The sequence below is a fragment of the Vanessa cardui genome, chromosome 21, assembly GCF_905220365.1.
Source record: "Vanessa cardui chromosome 21, ilVanCard2.1, whole genome shotgun sequence".
NCBI lineage: Eukaryota > Metazoa > Arthropoda > Insecta > Lepidoptera > Nymphalidae > Vanessa > Vanessa cardui.
Window position 1 is genome coordinate 5,259,834 of NC_061143.1, and position 17,021 is coordinate 5,276,854.

Sequence of the window (17,021 nt, forward strand, 5' to 3'; positions counted from 1 at the left end):
CAAGTAGGCTTTTACAAGCACTTTTGAATCGTCCTTTTACAATTAAGTGAAACTACCACCGGTTCGGAAAGTAGATTCTAACGAGAAGAACCGGTAAGAAACTAAATAGTTACTATTTTTCACATTTAAAAAATACAAAGTCATGTCAGTTAATACAATTATTTAAATTAATATTATCCTGCTAGGAAATCAACAGGTCATCTATAAAATCTTGTATCGAATAATATGCTTTTTTTACCAATGTATTTTTTTACAAAAGATTTGAATTTACGAAACGGCAAAGTTAAAAATGTCTGCGGAATTCTATTATTCGATTATAATATACAATAAACAGTAATTAGATACAAAACACTTGACATCCTTTATTCAAAACAGACATATTAATAACTTATTGATAGAAAACATAAAAACTACCCTCGGGTCAAAAGATAAGGACTTGATACAAGAAACTCAGATTTAAACTTTCAAAGAGAAACATTTTCGTCAAAGACATTCGCTTATGACCCTAAAATATCGTTAATATAATGATTCAAATTGTTATACCCTCAATATAACAGTTTAAAACTTTCAAATACGAGTAATTCCATATTTTACGGCACACAAATAACATTCATGAATGCAAGTTTGTTTTAAGAAACTTTTAAAAGCAAAGAACTTATTCTCGATGTCCTGAAAAGTTGGAATCTGTTGTTGCTTTCATGAGTTTCGATGTCGTTTAATAGTAAATGATTTTGATATATTTAGGAATGTCTTACAATAGTTCTAGTCTCTCGAACATATTTTAAACTAGTGGTTGCCGGCGGCTGTGCTGTGCGTTTTTTGGGATTGTCAGGTATTTGACATAAAAATAGTAACCAACGTTTCCTCTTGAGTTTAAGCTTGTTTTATACGAATTTTCATCAAATTTTGGTCATGAAAAGGCAACTAACAGACATACATCAACTTGATCGTTTTGAAATTTTACAATGGAAATTTATTATGCCTTAAATCAAAAGATAATTTCAAGTAGGCTTTTGCAAGAACCTTTGAATACGCTACATAATTCTATGTGTTTTTAAAATTCTAATTTTGATGAAAATTTTCCTAAGTTTCTGTTCCAATGCAAACTAGATTTATGTTATTCTACGCGTGTAAACCAGCGCTAGCTCAAAACCAAATATATGATGTATCCAAAAATTCTTATACATATTATAAGACCAAACATTTATTTTCTTAACTTGACCGTTAGCATTATACGTATTTCAATTTGAGGGCAAATACAAGACCGAATTATTTTAAAACAGTGGAAATGTAACACACCATAAGAAAAGTTTCTAGGTCCGTTTGAACATAAAGTGTATCATGCGACGCACATCGTTTATGCTTAGAGTCCATTTACCTTGCTTTTGTTCAAGGTTGTCCAAAACTATAATAATAATAATTTTCCTTTCTCGTATTCTCCATATAGTGAAATATCTTGGTGTATAAATAACCATATATTGTATTAAGAATAGCCCGAACGAACCAGCCCTCCTTTTTTGTTTATATTTAAGGACTTCATGTTAATAATTATTATGATTAAAAAACATTTGTTTACATAAGAATTGTTAATACTAAGGACTTAAGAGTTTAACAAATATTAAACTTGTATTATTTGATTTATATTTTAAGTATTTCAATGCCTGATGTATTTTTAGCTCCCAATTATTAATTAACTTTAACAAATCTTTATGTTTTTATTATTCGTTTACTGTATATTTAAACAAATTGCATATAAAATAAGGTATAGAACAAAAGGTCTTAGAGATCTTAGGGATTTCATTCGCTCACATTTTTAAAATAAAGTTTTTTTTTTCAAATTTGGCAGCCCTACATCTATTACTGGGCCATTGACGAAATAGCGGTGCCTTGCTTTGCTAATGGAAAGAGGAAATAATTCGTAAATAGTGCTTACTTTTTCTCATTTTCTTATGCTAAGGAATACCTGCTGAAGTAAGATATGCTATTTCAAGGCTTTTAGTGAACGACCTACATACGCAACTCGGAAAATAATGCAATCGAGAAAGTATGGGCACGTCTGGAAACCTAAAATAGAAGTTTTAGTTCTTAAAATATTTTATTTTTTTATTTACTTGATAGGAAGGTTTTGTGCGAGCTAATCTGGGTAAGTAAAACCTATTCACCAGAAATTAAACCGCAAAACAACAATTACATGTCTACATACATTGAAATTATGATCGAATTTTATATTGACATTTAAATTGTGTGAAAAAAAAATTAAAACTTTATAGTCAATCTTTTTGGGCCTTTATTAAATAAAATACTAATATGGTACGGTGTAATAGATTTTAAGCTAATAACTGATATTACATAATACAAAAAATTGGAAAATTAAGAAATACGAGTTGATGGATAAAACATGTTTCAGAATTTCTTTGAAAATAGACACATGCAGGTTTCCTCACGATGTTTTTCTTTACCGCCGAGCACGAGACGAATTACTAGCTCGTAATCAACACTATCGAAAAAATTAAACATATTTTTTTGTGGATTGATACCGTCGAATTTACCGCTATTATTTAACGTTTTAGCTTTACATATAGTTGTAATTTTTCCACGTTCACTACAATCATTTCAGTAAATGCATTTTCGCTTCATTAAGCCCGTAACCACAGGAGCATAACGTTCAATTAACGAATCGAAATGTATCGTCATGCATTACAGTAAATACGGCAGAGACTTTACGTGATTTTAAAATAGATATGATATTTTTTGTCATCTTTGCCTTGTCATACTAATATTGTGATGAGATCAAATTTGTTTGCTTGTAGGTGCTACTGTGACTAATGATCCGTTTCATAAATGTTTTCACTGGTATTTATTCGTATCATATCATTTTCTTTATTAATAAACTAGTGACCCGCCCGTGCTTCGCATGGGTGCAATACTGGTACTAAATTTAGTAATTAAAACTTATTTACGACATTAGACACTTCTAAAATAATCAGTGTTCTCTCGAATTACTCTATCTATTAAAAAAAACCGCATCAAAATCCGTTGCGTAATTTTAATGATCTAAGCATATATATGGACAGACAGCGGTAAGTGACTTTGTTTTTTATTATGTAATGATTGCATCCGTGCAAAATCATTTGGGTCTCTACCTTGGAATAAAATAAAAGTGTTTATTTTTATATATTTGTAACTGATTTTGTTGCATCCGCTTTAATTGACTTTTAATGTCACTTGGTGGTAGAACTTCATGCAAGCCCCGTTTGGAAACTTATTATATTGTACCACCAAACAGTAAGGCTTATGTAGACTGGTCGTATTCTTTTTGGAAGGTTGGGATAGCAAATATTATTACAGGTACAAGGGACTTAATATCCTAGTTCCCAAGGTTGTCGATGCATGGACAGTGGTGCCCACGTACCATTTGGTTCTGCACAGAACAGTGCCACTATCTTTTAAAAAAATGCATTTATTTTGTTATGTGTCATTTACCAGAGAAGCTTTTGAATAGTTTTATGAACATACGAGTGTCGTTAAAAAAATAATTTTTATCGACACAAAATTTGAACCCGGGACATCAGCATCAGCGGCTGCCTTAACTAAACCAACGAGGTGCTCATTCGAACCACAGTATTCTAAATTCAAAATACATAACGAAAACATCCTCCAATGACATTTAATATCGCAATTAACGTTTCAAAAGAATTAAAGTGTTATCGATATGGTGAATCGACACGATTTCTTTCTCTACTGGGAATAATTTTTATTAAATACGCTACACTTTAAATTGTAAATTTTCATCTATCATTTTTATTTACATCAGATAAATCATATATGAATGATAAAATCGTTTATTATTAAAATTAAATTTAAATCGCCTGCTAATTTCGAGGATAAATTTCGCAAGTGAATCTAAACCAGTAATTAATTGAGCTTGATTTTAACACACACTAAGAAAATAGTAATTCCTTATCACTGACCATCAAGATCTTCCTGACTAGTTTGATCCCTTTGCGTGGAGATATTAAATCAATACATCTCCTATCGAATTTTGCTTTTCAATTTTAAAGGGTTTGAACTCAGAACCATCAGTATAGATTCCCGTCTTATAACTACAGGTCACAAGAACGCACTATCTTTTAAAAAAAAACTCATGTCCATAACAAAAAATTATCTTTTTCTACATCTTGCGGGTTAATCTCATAATATTTCTTTCTTAAAAATATATTTCCCTACGAAAATATGTTGAAATTCAAAGCAAATATACCTTTCCCGTGTAATTTCCGCTTGCCATTTTGAAGTATTTGTAGTCGAATTTTCCAAACGATTCAGTTATCAAATACTGCTTCTTTATATGTGTGGTGTAAGACGACCGTTATTCATACAATTTCTTTAGCGGATGTCTATTTAAACAACTATCCTACTCTTTCTTTCATCATTTAATTTACATTTAAAAGAAGAAGACGGCATTGTTTTAACTAATCACCATACACGGACGGTGAAGATGCTTTATAAGTATGAAATTATATTCATCATGAGGACATAATTATTGATGTAGAGACATGATTCTTGATGTAAAGAATGATTTAAAAAACACCTGATCTAATTGCCTCAACTGGTAATAGGACTCTTTCGTCTTTTGTCAAAAAGATAGGAATTGTGTTTCAACGGGCTGCTACTGGCTGCTAGCATTTGCCACAATTCCGCTCGGTCGAGATTTATTTATTAACTATTTTTAATTCATATTTTTATAAGATATTGTAAAGTAAAGATAATTTGAAAATATTGTTTTTCTATCTTCATTTGGAAATTACCGGCTGTTACTATTACTTAAATGCAAAATTTTATCAAAATGTAAAATTATTTTAAAATACATATCGTATCTTATAGTTTATTATAGCAGAGAAACCCATTGCATGGACATCGACTACCAGGTAAGATTTAAAAAAAACATGCACAAGTATACTTGTTCATACAAAAGAACATATATATATATATATAATATTTGCAACATCAGTTAATAACTATCGAGAAATTTGGTATTATTTTTAAAAACACCACAAAACCAATAAATCTAGAGTAAAATAAAACAGAGAGTTGCATGGATAAATCTTATTTGAAGTGCCGTTTGTTAGAATTCATATTTGGATTTGTTAGTGAGTATTTAGTGCATGTATAAATACTTTAATAATGGTTATTTTCCGCAGGAAACTTGTAATACTTGACACAGTTTTGACGTATAATAATTAATATGCAGCTTAAAATATATGTTTTTAATCGATGTACAAAAACTAACATTGATCGGAACCAATTGTGTGTAGAAAATAACAGTTCGATTGTATATTTATCTTTTTGGAGCTTAAAATACAGTTACATGACACACACACACACACACACACACACACACTTCGGTCAAAGGGTCAAAGGTCATTTAAATAAAAAATATTTAAAAATATGTTTTTAGATATTTCATATAGTTTGAGAATAGTTTATAACACATTTATTAATAGTCCCTATTATAGCAAGCATACGCTCATATATATGTATATCACTATGACATAAACACTTCAATATGAAACACAAAAGAGACAAGATATCGACACATAAACAATTCGAACCTCAAGGCTCGATCACAAACCGCATGCATTGCGTCTCAGGCGGAAATGACAACCGCTTCCGCCGGATGCCGCCCTGTCCGACTGACGGTGCATTAGCGTCTGTATTGAGAACATTCGGCAAACTTGTCCCGTACCAAAGGCTTAAAGGTTTCAATCGATAAATACATTCTGTTATGATGTTTGCTTTGGTCAAATGAAACAGTTGAAACGACACAATAGTTACATTCGTAAGGAAACCTACATATGTCAGATAAAGATCTAATACGTAAGTAACCTCTAAACCTCAACTAACCTCACTGAAATATGTACTTATATGTATTTAGATATTATATATTTAATTTTCTCGTTCACGTGGTGCGGTAACACTTGTAACTATTTAATGATTTTATGTTACATAAATTATGTAAATATATAGTTTTAAGAAATAGAAAGTAGTCTTCTATGGAACACATATGACGCAGAGTTGTAAACAGACAAATTTTAGAGAAAAATGTATAATCATTATAACGTCCGCAGTGCTATTCTGTAATAAGTGACCTTAACTATAATAATTACGATCATCGTAAGATGGATTTTTACTCTTGAGAGACGAAATGAGTTCTGTCACATGAATCAGCGATGCTTGCCTGGGTTTGAACCCGCAATCATCGCTTAAGATGCACGCGTTCTAACCACTGAGCCATCACGACTCTTTTTTTTTATACATAACAGAAGCGAATCTGAAACAGATTTTTTAGCTTAAATCGTGTTAATAGCAATTGTAGGGGTTAATTATATATAAACAATTTGATAGAGATTAAAAATTACACACTAAAACTTATGGTAAATTGTAAACCAATCACTCCAATGCACCAAAATTATTCATCAAAATTGGGTCAGACGCTTAAAAGAGAGTCATACATACTTAAATATACTGATTTATAAATATACCACCCTCCTCATTAGATAGGAGTCTTAATTACGCAACTAAACCTCTACACTCTCTCTTCCTACCCTCATAACGCTTCGAACGTTAATTTAGACATTGTATGTGAAAATCTTGACCTAAAATCTTCATGATTTAGTTTAACTCAAAAATAATGCAACGGTTTTTGGTATTTTGATGAATTTTAATTATTGTACTTCATAGAATTATAGCCTAGCTAGATGAGTGTATCTATTTTTTATTTTTCGTATTATAGGAGAGAGTGTAATTTGTATCCGCGATGTGACGTCACACCGTTAATTATTCCCTAACAAAAGCACATTTACTTCCCTTTGTTTCTAAATGAAAATTTCCATTGAAACTAGACATTTAATCAGTAGTTTTCTAAAAAAGAAACCCACATAGATTAAAAAAAAATCATACTCAATTTTTGCGTCATTTATAATAATTCTTAATCTAATAAATTACATTTTGTGTGGATACCTACAACTACGAACACTAACCATAGTTAGTGTTTATTAATGTGTACGTATGTATGTGTACTGATTGTATCAGTACACATACATACGTACGTAAGTGACGTCATGAAATGAGTGATGGCGTAAATATTAAGAATTAAATACTCCTAACATCGTCTTTTCCCAAAATTTTAACCAATAAAGGTTCGAGTTAAGATCTATTATCCTGTTATTCTTTTTGAAAATAAACAGAAAACTTATCAATGTATGCTGTGCATTTGAGTCGAGTGGTTAAAACGCGTGCACCTTAACCGATGATTGTGGGTTCAAACCCAGGCTAGCACCACTGAATATTCATGCTCAATTTTTGTTTATAATTCATCTCATGCTCCTCGGTGAAGGAAAATATCATGAGGAAACCTGCATGTGACTAATTACATTAGATTTCTGCCACATGTGTATCCCACCAACCAACGAGCATTAGAACAGCGTGGTGAAATATGTTCCATACCAGAGGAGAGCCTTTCTCGAGAGGTGGCCTTAGCCCAGCTGTGGGAAATTTACAGGCTGTTGTTGTTGTTGCTAAGATCTTTAATCCTGTTATCGTATTTGAAAACAGACAGAAAATGTATTGATTTATGCTGTGTATTAGTATTTACATATTAGTATGGATATAAATTGTAAAAAAAAAACTGGATATAACTACATGTCGTGTTTGAAAAATATTACAAGCCACTTCCATGGCAGCCATTGTTCTATAGTTTTCAACTAAAGCTATGTTTATTAAGCGAACATTTTTAATTGTATGTCTATTATTTTGAACTATATTAAAAAAGTTTTGTTAATATACAACAATAATAGTATATCACTTAGGGTATACGTATTATAATATAGTTATACAATAGTAGGTAATAAGAATATCATTAACTTAGCGTTTGTGTCTCAATCAAAAAAAAAAAAAATTTATCGTTTATTGCAGCGGTCGGCAACCTCTTTCGGTTGGTATGCAGGGCCACAATGTGGTAAAATATACATAGGCGGGCCGCAGTCATAATACTAACCCTAGAAGCCCAATATGCATAATTAGAATTAATTAGTCATACTCCATAGAAAAAAGAAAAATGGTAATAAAAATTGTTAAAAGATACCGAATATAATTGGTACACACTGCATTATGTTTATATGTTTGGATTTTATAGCTAGAAAAATAAGAGAAAAAAAGAATTGAAACCTATAACTACCTACATTGGAAACTGATTTTACACAAATTATAGTGTAATTTCTGAGGTTGCATTTGAGATGCTATTTTTATATGTTACCTGTCATAATGGCAACTTTTTGACAAAACATCAACGGGCCGCAAGGAAGGTGTTTGCGGGCCGCACGCGGCCCGCGGGCTGCCGACCGCTGGTTTATTGATATTGTATCTTACGTACGAGATACTAGGTATGTATGAAAAAATATTATGCATGATAATAATAATGTACCTGGTAATTTTTGCCTCAGCCTGAGAAAGATTATCTAAGGAAGTCTAATATAATGCACAATTGTGTTTACCAATGTAAACACAGGTGCACTGTATTTTCCCGTATCCGTAATCCGGTGTTACGGCAATCCGACACGACCTGAAAAGTTCAGGTGTAAGATCTTGAATATAATGCTTTACTTGATTTCCGAGGAACGGGAGGAAACAAGTGAGTCGAGATGGCCCAATGGTTAAAACGCGTGCATCTTAACCGATGATTGCTCGTTCAAACCCAGGCAAACACCTCTGATTAATGTGCTTAATTTGTCTTTATAATTCATCTCGTACTGAGCGGTGAAGGAAAACATCGTGAGGAAACCTGCATGTGACAAATTTCATAGAAATTCTGCCACATGTGTATTCCACCAACCCGCATTGGAACAGCGTGGTGGAATATGTTCCAAACCTTCTCCTCTAAGGGAGAGGAGGCCTTTAGCCCAGCAGTGGGAATTTACAGGCTGGAGTGGCTAACTTACCTGACTATAAATTATACTATATTTCTAGGTATACAGACTCTTCACTATTAACCAATCACAATAAAGTACTTAAATTTCGAAGAATTATTTAAATTGGGAAATTAGATGAATAAGAGAGATAGAAGATATCGGATGTATTATTATCATGTCGGTACGTCACAATTGGAGACATACGATCCCATAAAATCCCACGACGATATAAAGGGTACCGTTGATTTTTGGTAGATAGTTTGGCAGTCCGCCAAGAGATCTACATATTTCTACCCCGTTTACAGTAGGAAGGATGCATAAAAGCAATTTTCAAGCAAATATTAAAAAAAATATATGGCATTATATCGATGTTTGAATTGTATTTATCTTTGTGATCGAGGAGAAAAATCCGCCATTTTAATTTTTCTTCAATTTAATCTTTATTTAAAAGCTCGGCGAAATTACTCATTTTTCCACAGATCTGAAATATATTGTTAGAGTTATTATTTTTTTCACATTGTATAACTATAATTTATTAGAATAATTTAATTAATGATATGTCGATTGACTATTTTTAGAATATGTGATAGTGTAATACATATTTTATTATTTACGATGAATGCTGGCCGAAATGTCCGGTACTGGCCGGTAAGAAAAATAAATGTTATAAGAATCGAACGCGACGGCAATGTTTGGTTAGAATGTGGATCATTCTTGAATAATGAAGACTATAGACTAGTTTTAAAATATAAAATATTAGATGTATAATTTGAAACACTGATTAATCTGAAACCAACGTTAACAAAATAAATCTGGATTCAAGAAGAATATTGTTTGTTTATAACCCGCGACCATCCCAAGAATAATATTATAAATTGTTGCCATTTGTTTACATAAGTAATATAAAAAAAATTATATTTCAAGTTTTTTTTTGTAATTTAAATGTCTAAGTCTCTAAGAGACTTACGATAAAATTGTTCTAAAGGCCAGTATTTTGAACAGAAAACAAAAGTATTTATAAACGGGAGACAACATAAGTAAGTAGGATTTTACGAATTTTAATTTAGACAATCTTATAAGAAGATTTAGAGGGCAAAGAAAGCTTTTGACTAATTAAAAAGTCAAATAAAGCAGAAAAAACGGAGATAACTAAGTTTTGATGATCACATCGTTCTGACAAATTGTTGAAGATGCTTTGAATGCAAAGTGTTTTTATATTTCATAGTTCTAAGTTAACTTCATTTATTTTATTCAATTCAATTTTACTGTTCTTTTAAGAAGGTTCAAGGTATTTTCTAACAACACTCAAAAAAATCAAAGTTGCTATACCTAGGTAAGAAAATTTGAGAGCCAAGACAGACTAATTTTTAAAAAACGAAAAGTTTTACTCAGAACTGTGGGTTCAAGCTCGAACCAATAACTCAGCGTGAGCCTAATTTGTGTTCAGAATTTATCTCGTGCTCCAAAGTGTAAGAGAAAATCTTTTACACCATACATAATAATGTTGTATAATATATTGGTGGAAAAAACTTAATTTTTTTTTCAAGTACATACCTTACATTCTTATGTTTACTACTTCAATATCAAAATTATAATATAAAAAAAAATCAATGTAATAGTTCAGTAAACAAATAAACATTTCAAATTTAGAATTAAATGTAATTTATGGTAATTTTTGTCGTACTATAATAAATTAAATTCTAATTTTAATTTATCAAGAATAAACATTGAGATGGCCCAGTGATATCTACCACCCATGTGGATGGTGCTTAGCTTTATCTATGTATTTATTTATTTTAATCCATATTCATCAATTATACATATATATTTTTTTGTCAAAACACCAACCACATAACACATATGTATTCCATGGCGATCATCACAGTATTTTCTTTATTTTCTGACCACTAATTTAGTTTTGTACGCTGTGTTCAATAGAGCATAAACAGTGGCGTAAATAGGGCGGTGCCACAGATGCCCAGGCACAGGGCGTAGACTTTCGGGGCCACAAGAATAGACAGACTGGGCAGAACTATTGTTTCTTCGTTTTGCTCTTGTTAAGATTCCGCTGAGCCCCTAGTACTCGATTCCAATACAAACGTACTTACATACTAGTATCATTAAAAACATTCATTGCGCTCATTTTTTTGGCAGCGTATTTGTGTTTAGTGTTTATCGTTAATGGGCAACGCATTTCCAGTAGTGAACCTGCGTTTAAGTTTTAGTGAGTGAGACAAAAAAATAGGCAAAGGGTCTGCTTGAATAGGGCGCAGTTACATAAGCTTGCACAGTACACAGAAAAGGCTATTTAGCATAAATATATAATAAATAACTCCTACAAATATCTAACCAGTAATATTCAGGTGTGAGTAATAGTATAAATTCATCAAAGTATCAAGAGAAGTTCAACATGTTGATCCTCCTTACGCGGCACTAATATTATACGAAGTTACTTAACAATTTGAGATCAGCACTGTAGCTGAAATATCGTCCTAGCGTAACGTTAATGATAATTTAAGAGCTTAGAAAACTCGCTCTGCGTGCGTTAAAACAGTTGTTCTCGTATAAACCAAGTTGAGGGGTACAAAGAGTACCTAAAAGTACGATACACACGGATAACCTAAGAACAAATAGTTTCCGTGACATTTTAAGAGTACGAAATACTGGAGTGTGTTCTAGAATGATCTTAAGAAATTGTTTTCTTAAAATTCTATCAATGTGCAATATGTAATGTAAATATTACTTAGATAAATAATGTCATAAATAGAAAAAAAATATTAAAATAGTTTAAAAAACGAGTCTGTGTGTATTTCATAAAATATTGCAATCTGCTTTTGTTTTATAATGTTTCGACAAAACTACTGAAACTTACCAAACCATATAAACTACTAATGTGTGTGGTAAAAATATAATTTTTCACAGTTAACATTTCAGTTTCATACAAAAATGTAGCTTGTTTTGCGATGTTTTTTTTGTAATATTCAAATTTGTTTTATAACTATGTCGAATACCTAACTTGGCAAATTGAATAAATTAGGAATTAAGGTAATTTATGAACAGTAATTTAGTTACGTAATTGTATAATAACATCAACAAACATACAAAAAACTGGAATGCCTCGATGGAATAGAAATCCGAGTATATGATTAAGCTGAATCATTTTTTATTATTGAAATAATATACAAATTTTACCTAAAAAATAAAATTTTTATTATGTTTCCTGGGACGTCTGAAGTCCATTATGAGATAGTACATTGTACTTGTTCCGCCGCTAGCCGCCAGATGTCTCCGTTTTCCCTCCAAAAATGACTGCTCACTGGCGCCCTCAACTTTCTTAGCGATGTTTCGTTCCACAAGCCGCCATATTTTTTCGTCATTGGGAGTTCATAATGAGGATGGCTCACCAGGAAGACATCACCTGGACTTCAGACGTCCCAGGAAACATAATAAAAATTTTATTTTTTAGGTAAAATTTGTATATTATGTGTTCCGTTTGACGTCTGAAGTCCATTATGAGAGACTTGTTTGTTATCTCCTGGTGGCTTGTGGATGAAATTTTATTAAAAAATAAACAACGCAACAATGTGATAATGGTTGCTTATATTAAAAATATAATGTATGATTACAAAAAAAAAAATTAAATTTACACTCAATTGAACAAAATTAAAGAATTAGGTTAATAATAATCAGTGAATTAGTAAGTGATTAATTAGAAGAGAAAAATCGGGATAAGGATTTTTCTGAATCTACAATCATGGCGGATTGAATTGGTTTACAATAGAATTTTCTAAATGTACTTTCGTGTTGCCAATTAGCTTTATTTAGAATATCATTAATATTATACTTTTCCAGCCAGTTCAAGGATGAAACCGCCGATCTGAAACTACCTGGTGAAGCTTGGATGCCAGCTTCAGATAAAACTTTCTTTACCCAGCCACCAATTATAGTCGGTGTGGCTGGCTTCACGACGCCTCTAGTAGTAATAAAAAGATTTGATATAGACCCTCTCGAGCTTCCTGATATTTCTTTTAGAGTTCTTACCCAAAATACCGGATCAATATTTCTTTCAGGTGCAGCTGAGAGTATCCAGTCTGATTGACAATGTGATCTGGAATCTGTTTTCGACCCAAACGAAGGTGTTAGAGTGATTGAGTCTGAATTGTCCACGAAATGATTTGCATCACAATGTAAAAGGGTCAGATCGTGCACCCTACGCCCCGATGCTAACAACAAAAGCGTGGCGGTGTGTTTCGAAACCTCGTAAAGGCTAGTAGGATCTGGGTTAACGAGTTTTAGATGTCTGATGACTATTCTTGCATCCCAAATAGGGATCTTGGGCACAGGAGGTTTTGCTATGGAGATAGCTTTTAGCACGTGCTTGACTATGTGGCTGGAAGAAATCTTCGCGGTGGAGATAGTATCACAGATTGTTGATATTGCGCTCTTATGCACTAATATGGTACGATAAGCTAAATTATCTTTTATGTGTAGGTGGGCTAAGTAGCGTGCGACCTCGGCTGGCGTGGGCATACGCAGATCGATGCCACTGCTTTTACACCAGCGCGACCACTTCGTCCATATCGGGATGTAAGTTTTAAGTGTGGAACCGCGCCAGCAGGATGACAAAAGCTGTCTCTCTTCCACAGACCAGTTGTGGGTCAACGAATCCCACCCAAAATGAGCCAAGCTTCCAGGTTCAGTCTGTCCACTTGAGCCGGTGGACGCCCCGTGGATGTGTCTATGAGATTTGTTTCCAAGTCCTGAATCTTCCTCGGTCGAGTCAGTGACCTGTTTTTGAGGTCTGGGCGCCAAAATGGTTTCTTCCACTTGGGCGTTATTATTATAAATCTGCCTGATGCTGAGTTGAGATGATGGAGCACTCGAGGCAGGAGGCTGGGTGGGCAGAAAATCCAGGCCAGATCGTAATGCCAGTGCCTGCTGAAAGCCTCGTGAAAGCAAGCGTTCGAGTCTGCCAAGTCTAATGAGACATATGTTGGAACAACATGTGCGAGATTTGACGCAAATAGGTCGATTACGGGTGTTCCCCAAACGCCGAAAATCTTTTCTGTAGCCTCGGGCAATAGATGCCACTCGGGAGCGACGCGCTTGCGCGAGAGGTGGTCGGCTTCCGTATTGTAAACTCCCGGGAGGTGGTGTGGGAGGAGTACAATGTTGAGGCTGTCCACTAACGTCAGCAGAACCTTGGTCAGCTCTAAGAGAGGCCCTGACCTTGTTCCGCCTTCGTTTCTTATGAAGGCTATCACAGTCCGGTTGTCGCTCTGCAGGATCACAGTCGAGTCTTTCAAATCCTTTGTTTCGGCTGATATTGCAGCGATCACTGCATACATTTCTTTCATGTTGCAATGCCAACTTTGCTGTTGCCGAGTCCAAGCACCCTGTAATCTCTTGTTGTTGACTAGAGCTCCCCATTGTATATCGGATGCGTCCGTAACGATGTAATTCGTTGTCATCATCTCGTGATGGATTGGAGTCACTTGATGTATGTTGTCCAACCACCATTCCAAATCTTGATAGACTTCCTCCGAGAACTTCATTGGGGCTCGAGGGTTCAGACGAAGCTTGTTGCTGTGGCGTTGCAGAGTTCGGCAATGCAACCTTCCCCGGTGGGTGATGAAGGTTGCAAAGTTGAGATACCCTAAGAGGCGTTGAGCCTGCTTGAGGGTCCAATTGCCAGTTGCAAGCCGAGCTTGAATGTACTGACACACTTTTGAGACCTTTTCTTGGGGAAGGGACTTGGTGTTGATTTGTGTGTCCCAATTTATACCCAGAAATTCTATTGACCTCGTCGGAGTGAGGATGGATTTTTCCAAGTTGACATACCATCCGAGACTGGTTAGGAATTTGATAGCAATTTTTACTTGGGCTTCCAGCTGTTCTCTGGACTGATGAGCTAGGAGGTAGTCGTCCAGGTAGACAATTAGACGGAGTCCTTGCTTTCGAAGCATTTCTGCAGTCCAGTTCGTCAGGGATGCGAACATTTTTGGTGCCGCCGCTAAGCCGAACGGGAGGCAAGTCATCTGCCACAATTTGCCTTCGTAGCTGATGCGTAGGTAGCGCCTGTGCTGTACTTTGATAGGCAAGTGGTAATAGGCTTGGCTGAGATCTAGCTTGGCCATCCAGTCTCCTGATTGAAGGAAGTTGGGGGTCTGATGGTGATTTATCAAGTTGAAATGTTTTGGTGTCAGGTATCGGTTTAGGGTTTTCAGATTGAAAATTACTCGATTTTTTCCATTGCTCTTTGTTATGATGAACAACGGGGAAATGAAACTTGGGGTAGGGGGTGCAGGCTCTAGAACACGAGTTTGAATCATCTTCTGTAACTCGATTGACATTAACGTCGATTTTGGAGTCTGGTATTCCTTCAAAACTTCTTTTGTTGGAAGAATTAATGGTGGCGCTTGGTTGAAAGGAATGCGGGCACCAGATACCATTTTTAATATAGCCTGTGGAGGATTCAAGGCGGCCCACTTCTTTTGAAAGAGCCTTAGACACCCCCCCGTAAAACCACTCGAGTCATTTACTTTTAAAGTTTTGTTTACTTTGCTTGTGGTTTTTATGTCCTCCCTTTTGACTTGAGCTAGAATTGATTTGGTTGCGATGAGCACTGAAGTCTTTTCTATCTTTTTTAAAGGTTGTATTGGTTCCCGGCTTTGCAGGGCGAATACGAAAATTCAAATTGTCTTTAGACGTTGACGGGCTAGGGGACACAGGCCGAGAAACCGTAGAAGTTTTTGATGCGGCATATTGTTTGTGTAGTTTGTCCACCCCCCCTATTTTTTGCACATACGCAGATAAAGCCTGAGGGTTAAACGTATATTCGGCCGAGGGAGGTATTTTCTCTATGTCTTCTCGAACGTACGTACCTTTAATAGCCTTGACAATAGCACGACGACGAAGTTCCAACACCTCTGCACGTTTTCCGCAAATTATTTGAAAAATATCGTGTGTTACGCTTTTATAGGGCGAATCGGTTCCGAAAAGTTCTTTCAGTTTCTCATAAATGGATGACGGAGAGAGCTGAGATTGGTTTACCGCCGACCAATCAATGAGAGATTGTAAAGCTTGATTTACGGACTCATTTTGAGCCATAACAGCATTGGACAACGCTGCAAAACTCCGCTCCATTTGAAACCATCGCAATGGAGCCTTAGGATCATCAAACTTTCGCAATTCCTCGTTCACTTTTAGTTCCATGAAGCCCGGGAACGCGACGTACTTCTTTTGAGTTTCGATATAGCGCACAGAGTTCCAGTCTTCAGAATCCAAACGTTGTACCGACATCATTTTAGCAACGCGTTCGTTATTGGCTCTTGCAATTGTGGGTTCTTTGATAGTAAGATCCAACTTCGCTATATCACCTACCACTAACTTATTAATATTTGCGGGTAGGTCACCGCCGCGACTGTCAGGAATAGGTTTAACGAGAAAAGGTGTCGATCTTTCCTCTAATGCAGGTTGTGAGGGTATTACTGCCCTAGGTGTTTGCGCAGCACCCGGTTGCATAATATTTTGGATGTAACTCACCAGATGTTGCGAGAGGGCCTCAAACCTTTGATGCAATTCGTCGTCTTTCACCGTAGAGCCCGAAACGCAGCTGCGGGAGCCGCGCGAGCAGCGCGAGCGGCGCGTGCGGCGTGAGCGGCGCACGCGCTTCGGTGTAGGCTGTGACTCCTTACTCACAACACTTTCGTCACTATCACTGTCACTAGGGCTCGATGAACGTCTAGAACGAACAGTCAAACGCGTGGTGCCCAGAGCACCTTCCGCCATTTTATCGTTAACGATACCGGCGCGAGACTCCGAAATCGAGCTAAGACGACGCTTTCGCGAATTTGCAGCCACGTTTTCTTGTTCGTTAGTTTCCATAATAATCACGACCACGAAATAGGAAAAACGAAAACAGAACTTTTTACTTCACTTCTCAAAAGTTCAAAATAATTTTATAGACAAATTTCGATAAGCAGCTTTAGCACGCGGTTCGAAGAACAACGCAACAATGACGAAAAAATATGGCGGCTTGTGGAACGAAACATCGCT

At 35.1% G+C, this 17,021-nt stretch overlaps 2 protein-coding genes across 2 annotated transcripts in view; one reads left to right on the top strand and one right to left on the bottom strand.

Moving 5' to 3' along the window:
• Positions 1–13,062, top strand: part of LOC124539089 — a 113,976-nt gene extending 100,914 nt beyond the window's left edge. The window contains exon 4 of the mRNA XM_047116411.1: positions 12,816–13,062. Coding sequence (XP_046972367.1) covers positions 12,816–13,062 — 247 coding nt within the window. The remainder of the gene's footprint in view (positions 1–12,815) is intronic.
• Positions 13,063–13,621: 559 nt separating this feature from the next.
• LOC124539090 lies at positions 13,622–14,650 on the bottom strand. The gene has a single exon (XM_047116412.1). The coding sequence runs from the start codon at positions 14,516–14,518 to the stop codon at positions 13,622–13,624; it is 897 nt and encodes a 298-aa protein (XP_046972368.1). The 5' UTR covers positions 14,519–14,650.
• Between the last annotated feature and the right edge of the window lie 2,371 nt (positions 14,651–17,021).